Here is a 13,631-nt window from a genome sequence, read left to right as displayed (position 1 = left end):
ATGCTTAGTTACAAGGGTCATTGCGTTCAGAGATACCCAAACTATGGGTCCCCGTCATTTGTTATGGTTCATCGAATATTCTTCCCGGTAAAGATACAAAACGCCAATCAGAAGCCATTTGTGCCACAAGCAATGTTGTCTAAAAATCCAGCTGATGTTCTTCCTCCATCAGGTTTCCAGAAAACAACTAGAAAATTAGCGTAAGATTAAACATATCGTGGAGAAGTAGAAAGAATGTTATAAAGCATTTATCCACAAGATTCAAAATGAAATAGAGTTAATTTTGTCCGTTTTAAGAGATTATTTCAACCTTCAAATTATTTAAAAGTATATCCTATATTTCGTTTGCTTATTCAAAAATGGCATGGTAATACTTATAAAAAGACTTTAAATATTTTAAAATTACAAACCGTTTAAGTGACCTAATTAAATCAAGCACACTTTGAGTACGCACGTAAGAAAAAAATTAGTTGAAGCATCCTGACTTAAGAAATCCTTGATCATTCGTAAGGTGTCTGAATACTCAATGTTAAAAACACTTATGAAGAATTAAACACTGTTGACCACAAGAGGGAAACCTAGTCCCACTTATACTATACCTTAGAAAATCAAGGGAAAAAGATGTGTCCTGAGAACCTTTGAAATAGTCAGATATAAACATAGTATACAAGAAAAAACCAACTGTCATCCCTACCCAAGGATATGTTTGTGGTTTGAGTGGTTTCAGTGTTTTGAGTGGACTGGTTCTTGGACTCCACATATTATTGGCTACAGAGCTAGAGACTTGATTTAGAAAACCACAATTGCCACTTTCTAAGTAAGCCCTTGACCAAAAGATTAGATTTCTTTAAACCCAGTTTTCTCAGGTAAAATGGAAATACAACCATTATCTAATACATAGAAGTAAACTTTAGTGTCTTAGTCATAATAGTAGTATTTTTAATTGGTAAAAAGAAACTGTACCCCAAAAGAGAATTTCAGTGAAAGCAGTAAGAATCTTCTGGCATATTTCTCACCTTTCTTTCTACCTTAAAAGTTCGAAGTTCATAAGTAATCTCAGAAACCTAAAATAGTTTATTCTCTATCCTCACTGTTGGTTTTTAAAAAACATTTTGCAGCATGGACCACTGCTCTTGTACAGATGCTCTTCAACTTAACAATAGGGTTATGTCCCAATAAACCCATTATAACTTGAAAATATCTTAAGCTGAAAATGCATTTAATACACTAATAAACCCATCATAAAGTTGAACAATCATAAGCCAAATTATCGTAAGTCAGAGACCATCTGTATTAGCTTAAGTTTTGGGATGGTTTTTTTTTTTAGGTGCCATTTAGCCACTCATATTCTCTTCTATTTTATTGTGAGAACTAATTCCCCTCTTACATTCTGTGCTTGACCCATGCTATACTCAGGGTGAACAAGAGCTACCTTCTTCTCATGACTTCTATTTTTTTGTGAAAATTTCCTTCCTTCATTCATGGCATTTGGATTTGAAATCTCACCTACTTAAGTACTTTAAAAATCATTTTCTACTACCTTTCTTATCAGGAGGCTCTAGTGATTCATTCTTCACACTTCTAACTTCTCATCTTCACCCTCCTTGTCTTCTTCCTAACTTCGCTACAGTAAGTGTTTTACATGTTTGGAACCCGGCTCCTTTACTATGATTGCTGACCGTGTACATGAAATAAACTATCGTCTAGTTTTTTTGTTTCTTACTCTCAATTATACTTTTTAGAAAAGAATTAAAAGTAGAAAAAGACTACTACACAGACATTCTTATGATATTCAGAAATGAGCAGAGATCATGCTTAATGAAAAAAGATTTCCAAATAATGCTGCTTATGTCCAGAGAAAAGGTGGCAGAAATGACTGTCATCTGGGGGCACTATGGTCTGGACATGGCCAGTTCTCAGAACTCCAGTCCCTAAATTCCCTTCTAACTAAAGGAAAAGCCTCTTAAGGTTCTTATAGGAATCCTGCCACTTTTACCTGAAAGAATAATCTTCAGTTGTGTGGCACATGGCCAAGAGTACAAGTCTTTAGTCACTTGGAGGTACACAGGCACTGTAATGCTGAATAATTGGACAGAACATGGAACTTACAGAGGCCTCAAATGTCAATTTTCCTTTGGAAAAAAGAGCAGGATCCTTAAAAGTGGTTGAAAGTAACTCAGATTTATTCCTTAACAGAGTGATGCTTAATTTAACAAAAAGCATGTTATATACATACTCTTCACCATTATCTTGTAAGAAAACTGGACTAGGAAACACAGCTTAAATGGCCAGTTCTGCCTCCATTTCCTAAACTGTGTTATAATTATGTCTATGTGACCAGTAACAGGCAATGACCATGATTTATACTTTTTCATATGTTTGTTGTTTTGTTTTTAATGTTTGTGGTCTTTCCTCAGTATTAGCTAAGAGGCCATTGACACAGATATCTATTTATGGACATGTGAGACTGTTCTTCACCTCTTTTGCAGAATTCATAAAGAAATGATGGGGAAAACACTTCAATGATAGAGTGGATAAAGAAATGTGGCACATATATGCCATGGAATACTATGCAGCCATGAAAAAGAACGAGTTCATGTCCTTTGCAGGGACATGGATAAAGCTGGAAACCATCATTCTCAGCAAAATAACACGGGAACAGAAAACCAAACGCTGAATTTTCTCACTCATAAGTGGGAGTTGAACGATGAGAACACATGGACACAGGGCCTGTTGGGGGGTGGGGGGCAAAGGGAGGGAGAGCATTAAGACAAATTCCTAGTGCTTGAGAAGCTTAAAACCTAGAAGATGGGTTAATGGGAGCAGCAAACCACCACGGCACATGTATACCTATGTAACAAACCTGCATGTTCTGCACATGTATCCCAGAAACTTAAAGTATAATAAAACAAACAAATAAATAAGGAATGATGGGAAAAACAGGTTTCTGTTATTGTCTCTCTACTGACCAAAGGGTGGTCAGAGAGTGTAGGATGAAGCAGATTTGTGATATCCTTGAATAGATCTGCTCTTTACTGTGAATTCTACCATCTACTCCCAATGTATATGGGAAAGGGACCAACTTACCTGCCTGGAATTTAGTGAAACTGTTTTCTAGGGGGACCAAGAGTTTCCTCTATTTGATATGAAGTTGGGTGGTTGAAGATGATGGAATTGGCTTCTGCTCCCATCAGAATCCTGAAGAGCGGGGTATATGGATTAGTTGGTATTGGATCTTGAAACAGTGATGCATTGGGAATGGTCACACTCCCGGAGTTTGTGGACACAAAGGATGTTTTAGTGTTCCCTACACACCAGACATGGGCCGTGAGAGAATCTGAGGAGCCTACCAAACCTTGCACAAGAGAAAAGCTTTACTTGGAATGTCACCCAGGCTCAGAGAACACAAATATTTCATTTTCAGTAAGACATTTCCGGTCTTTTTCTCTTCCTCCCCTTCCCTGAACCTGCCCTAGATGGGCTATGGCCTCAAAGTGCCAGTAGAGTGTTAGAAGGAAGGAGAACCACACCCATTCCTGACTGCAGCAGTTTACACAGAGATAGAAAAAGATTTATCTCAAATCAAGTTGGGACTTTCAATTATTATATAGTACCAAACAATCTAATTGCTGAACTAAGATATACTTGTGCAATTTAAGGGAATGGTAGAATAGCATATTAATTAGAATCGAGCAAATCATTCATGAAATATGCTATAATTCCTACCCAAGTACAGGGGATTGGCATCTCTAATGAAATTATCTAAAGAGGCAATAGCAGACACAATGAGTTTTTGTTTGATTTAAGGATTCCATTTAGTGCTTTTCCAACCTAGCAATTACATTTGTATGCTTCAGATACAAATTATTTATTCAGTTTTAAAAAATAAACAAAAGAAAGTACCTTAAATAAAGAGTATGATCATATAGTATTTAAAGAATTAATCAGTAAATTTAAAAAGTTATATGAATTAGATTGATTGAAATTGATACTTTCCCAGTTCTCCTCCTTTAACACACATACACACACACACACACACACACACACGTATGCATACAAACACATCTGAATTCTATAAAATCATTCTGACCTTGATGAGATTCCATAGTTTACTCATGAAACAGAACATCATGTTTAAATGAAGTTTCTGGACTGTGTTTTACATGGATGGTTGAGTACAATCATTCCCTATTCCTGGAAGAATAGCTAAAAAAGGATTCACAGGTGAGAGGATGCATTTTTTTCAGAAGATGAGAAGATGAGAGCATCAGAATGTCCTATATCCTAATTCTGTGTGCTGGCTTTGGAGTGGCCAAGGTGATAGAAATGGAAGGAACTCTGAAAACAAATTGCCAGAATTTCTAAGGAACAGGAGGTGCTGAGTGAGTGAATCAAGCCACGGACTGGCCATATGCGGGCAGCTATTAGAGGCAACCACCCTGAGGCTTCTTTGGTGATTGGTCAAGCTAATCTTTTCCTTCAGACTCTCCCAATGATAAGGCTTAGCTTGTGCCATTTAGAACAGACAAGAACACAGAGAATTATAGAACAATCTGACTATAGGTGCTCAAGTTATAGCAATGAAACTTGTAGTTGGCCGGCAGGAAAATATTCTGAGATGTGGATTCGAAATTTCTAAACATGTGCACATACACACACACAGACACACACACACACACACACACCCCCCACCTGCATTTTCTAATTTACAAAGACTACTCAAGTAAAGCGGGGTAATTTCACACCCCAGGAGGTCTGTATAAAGATAACTCTGGTCTTTAAAGCATCAGGTTTCAGGTAAAGGTGAAGAGAGAATGAATCAAACTCAAACTGCCATCCTCCCAGGTTAAAGATGAGTCCAGTCATCATGGAGCCCCCTGTTAACACAGGACATTCTAGGAAGGCCCATTAACCCATTGCCCTAGCACATTTGTTAATGTCCTAGTGCATTTGTTGTTATCAACAGTTCACAGTTTTTATTCTGATAGGGATCTATTCCTGCAGACCAGCTTCTGCGACCTCTCAGGATGCGAAGAAGTGACACAAGAAAAATTTCTTATGTAGTGAATTGAGAAGGAAGTACCTAGATCAATATTCCCTCAGCACTTCTGGCAGGAAGTCCTTAGTAGGGGAAAAACACTGTGAAGACCCTTAGTGCAGAAGGAAAAGGGGGTAGGGGGTGGTGGAAGGGAAGCTAAAAGAAGAGGCTAGAGGTTCTCAGAACTCAAACGACACAAACAAATGAAGTATTGAGGTCCCAGACTTGATCTGGGCCCAGTGTGAAAGCCCTAACCTATTTCTCCAGAAGAATGTGTCCTCTGGATTTAGACTTGGCACTGTGGGGAGAACCAGAGTGATCTGTGGTGGATAGACACACAAACACAGACACACATATGTGCATTTAGTAATTTTTTGTAAAATTTCCATTTGCTTCTCTGGTCCTGTCCATATCTTAAGGAATAGAAGAAAGAATATTACTTCTCCCAGGTTTCCTCTGCCCCAGGTTTCTGAATGTGGAATACATTTCTCCAGTGAAATCAGTATTATGAGATTTGGGAGGCGGAAGTTAGGCCTCAGCCATCTCAGGGACAGGTCTCATAGACATGAGTTTTGGCAGCAGCCTTGTGTCCTAAAGACATTTACTCCTAGGGGTGCTAGAGGATCTGCAACATCAGCAGAGGCTTCCTAGGGGTTCCTGATCTTTTAAAGTTAGGGGTCTGCACTGACCTGTGCTCTTCCAGACCCCCTAACAGTTTTAAGGGCTAATTCCCTGTAGTATATTCAGTTCTGCTTAGACTGCTTACAGGGATTCCTGTTTCTTGACTGAATTCTCATGGCTACAGTGGCTCCTCCCCGTTTAATATCACCAAGAAGTCCTCATTCAGGTGCCTTTGGAAATTCCCTCAAACACACAGGAAATTAGAGTTTGAAAGAAAACGGAGAACCATGAGCACCGTCCAAATAGGAACTTCTCTCCTATCACAGAGAAAGGGAACTGAAAGTCATTTCTCAAGTCTCCCAAATTTGGTAATCTCACAAGAAGAACCAATCAGTGTTTTAGGACTAAACAGTGTCATAAGTTGCTGAGCAACAACTTGGGTTGAAGGTGCTGTCATGATAGATGAAATGTCTTTGAGTTTACCATGTTTTTCTTAAGCACCATTTAAGAATGAGGCATTATGGCAGCCAGCAAAGGGCAGACATAGAAAATTATACATGGTTTTGCCTCTAAAAGAGGAGATGACAAGCTTAAATCATAGGATCAGACTCTCAGCACAGACTGATACCATAGGCTATCATCTGGCCCGTTCTCCTGACTGTTTACTTTTCAGGAGAGGTATTCCTGAAAAATTGCAGGAGAGACCATACTGTGGGTCTCTTTCTAGTGATCTAGGAGTTAATGTCACAGTATGTTCAGAGCCCTTTGATGTGATCAGATAATCAGTAAAGTATAGAATATTTGTGTTCATAACTTGTGAGAACGGCTGCATGGCGGGATAAGACCTCAGCACAACAGTGTGGAAAATCCACCCTAAGCAGACGTGTCATGACTGATGTTGAACAGTGGACTCACCATCCGATAGGCTCCCTCACTGCCAGGTCACTCTTCATGGAAGTATTTGTATTCCAGTCCTTTCTATGGAAAGAACTTAACATTTTCCTTTTCATAACATTGTATTTTCGAAAACATGAGAGTCGAAGTCTCTTAATTTTCAGGACTGTCTATGTTGAACATCAAAATATATTGTTTAGAGCAGATCTTTAATAATCATATGACAAGAGAAAAACTTTCATAATCTTATGACATGAGGGAAGGAATATTAAAGTCCTTCTGTGGGTTATTATCTCTAATGTTCCCAATAGAATAGGCTTTGCCAGCGAGGTGCGCTGGCTCATGCCTGTAATCCCAGTACTTTGCGAGGCCAAGGCAGGCAAATCACAAGGTCAGGAGTTTGAGACCAGCCTGACCAACATGGTGAAACCCTGTCTCTACTAAAAATACAAAAATTAGCCAGGCTTGGTGGTTGGCGCCTGTAATCCCAGCTACTCAGGAGGCTGAGGCAGGAGAATCGCTTGAACCCAGGAGGTAGAAATTGCAATGAGCTGAGATCTGGCCACTGCACTCCAGCCTGGGTGACAGAGCGAGACTCCATCTCAAAAAAAAAAAAAAAAAAAAGAATAGGCTTTGCCCACTATACTCTCTCATATTCATTGACCTGAATCCTCAAATGAGGTGTGTCCATTAGTCAACTCCAATCTCTTGTCATATTTAAGGTGGCAGAGATGAGAAGAAGGTAGCTCCTTTACAGCCCACTATTTCCACTAACTACTTCTTGTGTTTCAAGATATAGCCTTCCATCCTTCTCCAGTGTTGAGACTGTGGAACCTAAGAGTTTATCCTCTGATTTTCTGTAAATGAGGCACAATGGCAGCCAACCCAAGCTCTTGGCCTGAGTTGGTCATCTTGAAGTCGATGACTCCAAGAAACATGAAAGAGCTTCTTTAGTGAAGCTATGTCCTCAGTACTGCCAAAATTCAGACATTCTCCATGGCCTGACAATTTACCTTCTATTTGGGTAATTTATTGTCCCTTATGCCAACTCTCCAGCTGTCATGGCACAGACATATGATCTGTATTTAGCTCTCACTTTAGGTGTTTCCATTGATCCTATTCTCACTAATGTGCTTCAGGTATATCCCTGTCTAGAACTCAGACTGGGATTAAAGAGTCTGTCCGTGATTGACCAACATTCTTAAATACTTGATCTGTTGTTGTTGTCCTGTTTGTTTGATGAAGAACTTTACTTCTTTATCCAACGAACTGAGTATCTTGCATCCTGGACCCTTTGCAAGAACCCTTCCCTTAGCAACAGATGCGTCATCTCAAAATATTTTTCTGATTGGCCAATGCGTAATTGATTTGCATTTTAATAGTCAGACTCTGTTACACCCCACATTCTCTTTTCTTTAATTCTTGTCTGTTCTGCCTCACCCCTGAGCTCTACTGACTCCCAACAGAGCACCCAAGAAGAAAATGGCCGTAAGTGGAGTCCCCGTGCTAGGATTTTTCATCATAGCTATGCTGATGAGCGCTCAGGAATCATGGGCTATCAAAGGTAGGTGCTGAGGGAATAAAATCTGGGACAATAGACTATGAAGCATTGGAGAAATGACCTATGGACATTTGGAAGATAATGTGTGGAGTGAAAGAAAAGTGTGACAGGTATTATGTAGTCTAGACAGAAAGTATAACAAATTGTGGTTTGGTGGAGTTCTTCCCTCAATACAAATTGAATTAAGTCAAATTTTGTTTAGAGGATCAAAACTGAGTTGTGTGTTGATGAATAGCACAGTCCTGCTACAAGCCAAACTGGGGTGGGGGAGGAAGAATATTTTCTGGCAAGCATTAACAAGTTATATCTCTGGGCCTTACTTATTCTTTCTGGAAAATCAGTAAAATTAAAAACTAAAAACCACACGTAGTTTTTCTAGAATTAAATGAAAAAAAAAAAAAAGTTATTAGCCCTGTTCTTACCTGAATACATGATACAGTAGTTATTTTTTGGAGTGTAAATCCTGTCAGTATATATTGAGCACTTATATTGTGTTGAAGGTTTCTAGAAGGAAAAGCCATCAAAAAACAACAATTTACTTCAGGAAAAGGGCAGGGAAGGCATGCTGATATGAGTTGCCCCATGGGACTGTGATAGCCATTCCCTGCCTTCCCATCTCCATGGTACAGTAGATCTTGTATCATGTTAACTTAGTAATATTTCCAAGATAGTAGAAAAATAAGTAAGGAAGTGGGGAATCTGACATTACTCTCTTTCATCTCCAGAGCAACATTTGTGCTATTGTAAAGACGTACTGTAGAAAAGTATTCTTCACCCAGAGTGACCCCCACAGAAGGTGTCAGTTAGACTTGAAATAAGCAAAGTAATAACCCAGCTCCCATACCCATAGTTGCAATTGTAGATTTCTATTGCCCAAAAAGAGCCATACATAGGGATTCTTACCTGGAAAGATAGAGGCTCTTCCCTTGGTTTGTAAAGAGGCAGCTAGTATATTTGTGTGTGTTTGCATAGATGCAAATGGTAAATAAATTCCTAGGTTTATCAATACACAGTCAAACATTAAAATCTCTCACTTTGCCCAGGCACAGTGGATCATGCCTGTAATCCCAGCACTTAGGGAGGCCGAGGTGGGCGGATCACGAGGTCAAGAGATCGAGACCATCCTGGCCAACATGGTGAAACCCCGTCTCTACTAAAATACAAAAAATTAGCTGAGTGTGGTGGCGCATACTTGTAGTCCCAGCCACTCAGGAGGCTGAGGCAGGAGGATCACTTGAACCTGGGAGGTGGAGGTTGCAGTGAGCTGAGATCACGCCACTGCACTCCAACCTGGTGACAGAGCAAGACTCAAACAAACCAAACCAAACCAAACCAAAACAAAATATCTCACCTTATCTTTGAAGACTAAGGAGAGAAAATAATCTCCCACTGATCGACACACTCCACAGAGGCAGCATACTTTCCAAGTGTAGCTTTCTTTTTTCATGTTCATTATTCCCTTGGTGTTGGTTATTCTCAGTGTCAATCATAATAGAACATGTTCCATAATAACAGTCCCAATTTAAGGAGCATTAAGATAAAAGGTGGAATTGCCAAGGTCAATCCAAACGTGACGCTTCTCATAGAGGTAACCACCATGTGGGTTTGGATGCAGGGAAGCAGAGGCTCTACGACACTACAAGGTCTCAGTCTTAATTTTTGGAGTACTTCAGTCCCTAGTTATATTTTCCATAGATTTGGCCCTTAAATAAAAAGAAGCTTCTGACTCTAAAATGTAAACAGTACTTGTTATAGGCTTGTTGATATATTAAGAAATTACCTTATCTAATTTAATCTTAAAAACAAACCCCTGACAGGATCAAAACCACAGCAGGGCTACATAATAGGAAAATTGCACATAAATAGGTAGAATAATCTGCTCAGGATAACTAGGTAAGTAGCTGAATAAGAATTCAAGATTTTATTTGATCCCGGATTTTAAAACCCAACCTTGTTTCAAACAGTGTTTCTCTCTTCTTAGAGTACAATGTTCTGATAAAGAGATGCTCTGGAATTCTTGCCTAAGTGTATTTAATGCCTGGATAAAGAGAGTGGAGAACATTTCTCTTTAGGGGCTATTGCTGGATTTCTAAAAAGAAAATAATTTCTCAGCTAGTAACATGAAGCCAGATAACAGCTTCACAAGACTCTGGGTTCTTTAGCCCTCATCTCCTTCAATCCACCCTCTTTATAACCAGTCCTTCTCGTTTCTCACCTCCCAGCTTTGTTCAACAGCATGTCCTTCACCCAGAGCTTCTCTTGTCACTCATCCCTACTCGCCATCATTCTTTCATTCCTCTTGGCCCAATATCTCTCCACCACTTCCTGCCTACATGTATGTGGGTTATTCATTTCCCTCTCCTGATTTCCCCCACCCAACTCTCTCCCTTTCTTGGCTTTCAGAAGAACACGTGATCATCCAGGCTGAGTTCTATCTGAACCCTGACCAATCAGGAGAGTTTATGTTTGACTTTGATGGTGATGAGATTTTCCACGTGGATATGGCAAAGAAGGAGACGGTCTGGCGGCTTGAAGAATTTGGACGATTTGCCAGCTTTGAGGCTCAAGGTGCATTGGCCAACATAGCTGTGGACAAAGCCAACCTGGAAATCATGACAAAGCGCTCCAACAATACTCCAATCACCAATGGTACCTCCCTCTCTGCTGCACTCCTGGACATGGGAATCCATAGTTTGAAAGTAGATGCTTCAGCTCTTTGTGTTAGATTATTGTAACTGATTTTCCCTCTAAGGGGCCTAACTTTGCCATCAACAAGCCCCAAATTCTCATAGCCAGAGGTCTGAGAACTTTATGGGTTTGTTCCTATCTTGATGTGCTCAAGTCTTGTCTCTGTCATCCATGGTCTCCTACGAAGTCATTGCCCTGAGTTCATGCTGGGGGAGTCAGAAGGGAAGTCCTTGGATATCTTATACCTCAATATTGGCTCAATTTCTTGGGGAGGAGGGGTGGTCAGAGATTATCTGAGGATGTGACATAGATTTCTCAGGGCACAATTTCAACTACTTTTTCAGCTTTAGGGTTTTTAGACAGGTTTATAACACAATTCAGCATGGGAGGGAGAGGGGTGAGCCTAAGCAGTTATGGCTGATTTCTGTCATGTCTGTCATGTGTCCCCCAGTACCTCCAGAGGTAACTGTGCTCACAAACAGCCCTGTGGAACTGGGAGAGCCCAACGTCCTCATCTGTTTCATCGACAAGTTCTCTCCACCAGTGGTCAAAGTTACATGGCTTAAAAATGGAAAACCTGTCACCACAGGAGTGTCAGAGACAGTCTTCCTGCCCAGGGAAGACCACCTTTTCCGCAAGTTCCACTATCTCCCCTTCCTGCCCTCAACTGAAGACATTTATGACTGCAAGGTGGAGCACTGGGGCTTGGATGCGCCTCTTCTCAAGCACTGGGGTATGGACCATCACTCAATCTCCTTTATTTCAAAGTTTCCTCCTATGATGCTTGTGTGGAACTCAGTGTTCTAACTGTTTCATAATACCTGCTACAATTAATATAACTGTCTTCTCCTACTACCCAGCTTCCTCCTCTTTTTAATCTGTAATTCTCTCAACACATCATTCTGTCTTCCTCTTCTTTAATCTATGAATAACTCTTCTCTTTATTAAGTACCCTACATTTGATTCTGAGTGTTACTTCTTCCCACACTCATTACCATGTACTCTGCCTTATTTCCCCCCAGAGTTTGATGCACCAAGCCCTCTCCCAGAGACTACAGAGAACGTGGTGTGTGCCCTGGGCCTGATTGTGGGTCTGGTGGGCATCATCGTTGGGACCGTCTTCATCATCAAGGGTGTGCGCAAAAGCAATGCTGCAGAACGCAGGGGGCCTCTGTGAGACATATGCAGGTGGGTTAGGTGTGGCCAGAGGAAGACATATATGGAGGTATCTGAGGGAGGAAAACAGGGTGGGGAAAGGAAATGTAATGCATTTAAGAGACAAGGCAGGAACAGATGTGGCTATTGATTTCTCTTTGCTAGAACGAATCAGACACTGGTATCATCTGGTATCCCAAAGCTTCAGGATCTGTCATCCCTTTCCATAGATGGGCACTTCAGTCATGGCTCCGGTCTTAGAAATCATCTCCAGAACCTAAAACCATTGTTTCACATTAGAATACTGAGTCTAGGGATCTAGAAAAATAAGCCTCAAGATTTAGGCACATCCTAGCTTGTATTTCATGGGACAGGTCATCAGTTCAGAAGCATTTCCAGATCCTGGCTCCTTTGGGTTTAGGGTAGATCCATTGTATGAAATGGGAATCTCTTAGAGGCCAATGCCTGCTTTTGCTCCTTTAGTCTCAAATGTAGTATCAGAAACTCTAAAAAATGGTAAAGCGTGGTTGCTTATTATGTTCAGATGGAGAGTAGGGTATACAGTTAATTCATGTTGGAAAGTTTAGACGAACATTAAAAGACTTTTGCAAAGTCAAAGGATTAAGAGAGAAGAGGAAGGAATCTGAAGCAAAGAGCTCAGAACTCATCTTAAACTCCTTAGTAACTATGTGTGTCTTGCTATAGGTGACGGTGTTTCTTAGAGAGAAGATCACTGAAGAAACTTCTGCTTTAATGACTTCACAAAGCTGGCAATATTCCAGTCCTTGACCTCAGTGAAGGCAGTCATCTTCAGCATTTTCCAGCCCTATAGCCACCCCAAGTGTGGTTATGCCTCCTCGATTGCTCCATACTCTAACATCTAGCTGGCTTCCCTGTCTATTGCCTTTTCCGCTATCTATTTTCCTCTATTTCCCACATTTTATTATCATCATGCAACGCCTCTGGAATAAAACATACTGGAGACTGTCTCGGCTATGGAACTTTCTGAACATCCCACGGGGACATCTCTTGTGTACTTTTTGTTTAAGGTTTCCTCAAACTGTGATTTTTTCTGAACACAATAAAATATTTTGATGATCTTGGGTGGAATTTTTGGTGTTTAAGCCAGTTCTTTGGGTGGCGGTGGGGAGTGGGGAGTCGGTGCTGGGAAATATATTGGGAAATATATGTGATCCTTTCCTGGTAAAATATCTGAATGTTGAATTTATCTTATAAATTCTGGAATTCATCAGACATATTCATCAGTTCATTTGGGCTTAGTCTCATTTTGTGCATCTGCAGGCAACCCTCTTGTTGTGGCCTAGTCCTTCAGGAAAACCTGAAGTAGGATTGGTTTGTTGGGAGAGCTCTACTGAGCAATGACCTAACAGTATCTTCAGTAGAGTGAATCTGAAACTCCAAGGTTTCAGAATGCATGGGATGGAGGGAAGCAGATGGGGTTAGAGTGGGGAGAAGGAAGAGAGGAGGATCCACAAACATTACAGGATTTTACACATCAATGTTGTTCATTCCAGACTTAATGAGCAAAGAGATTGTACACTGAAGATTGACCTTACCCATTCTGTTAGACACAGTTTCAGATGCCTATTTTATTACTGGGAGAGTAGTCTGACTGATTCTTGAAACCGTCTTATATTTGAAGATGTGTCTTTG

At 40.4% G+C, this 13,631-nt stretch overlaps 1 protein-coding gene across 2 annotated transcripts; it reads left to right on the top strand.

The window, feature by feature from the left end:
- The first annotated feature begins 7,970 nt into the window (after positions 1–7,970).
- MAMU-DRA (major histocompatibility complex, class II, DR alpha) lies at positions 7,971–13,067 on the top strand. 2 transcript variants are annotated; one of them, XM_015135912.3, is made up of 5 exons: positions 7,971–8,117; positions 10,518–10,763; positions 11,254–11,535; positions 11,825–11,990; positions 12,663–13,067. In XM_015135912.3, exons 1-4 carry the CDS (start codon positions 8,036–8,038, stop codon positions 11,977–11,979), a joined length of 765 nt encoding a protein of 254 aa, XP_014991398.3. In that variant the 5' UTR covers positions 7,971–8,035; the 3' UTR covers positions 11,980–11,990; positions 12,663–13,067.
- The last annotated feature ends 564 nt before the right edge of the window (positions 13,068–13,631 follow it).

The sequence above is a fragment of the Macaca mulatta genome, chromosome 4 (assembly GCF_049350105.2).
Source record: "Macaca mulatta isolate MMU2019108-1 chromosome 4, T2T-MMU8v2.0, whole genome shotgun sequence".
NCBI classification, from domain to species: Eukaryota; Metazoa; Chordata; class Mammalia; order Primates; family Cercopithecidae; genus Macaca; species Macaca mulatta.
Note: the sequence above shows the minus strand (reverse complement) of the source record. Positions and strands in the feature narration are given on the sequence as shown.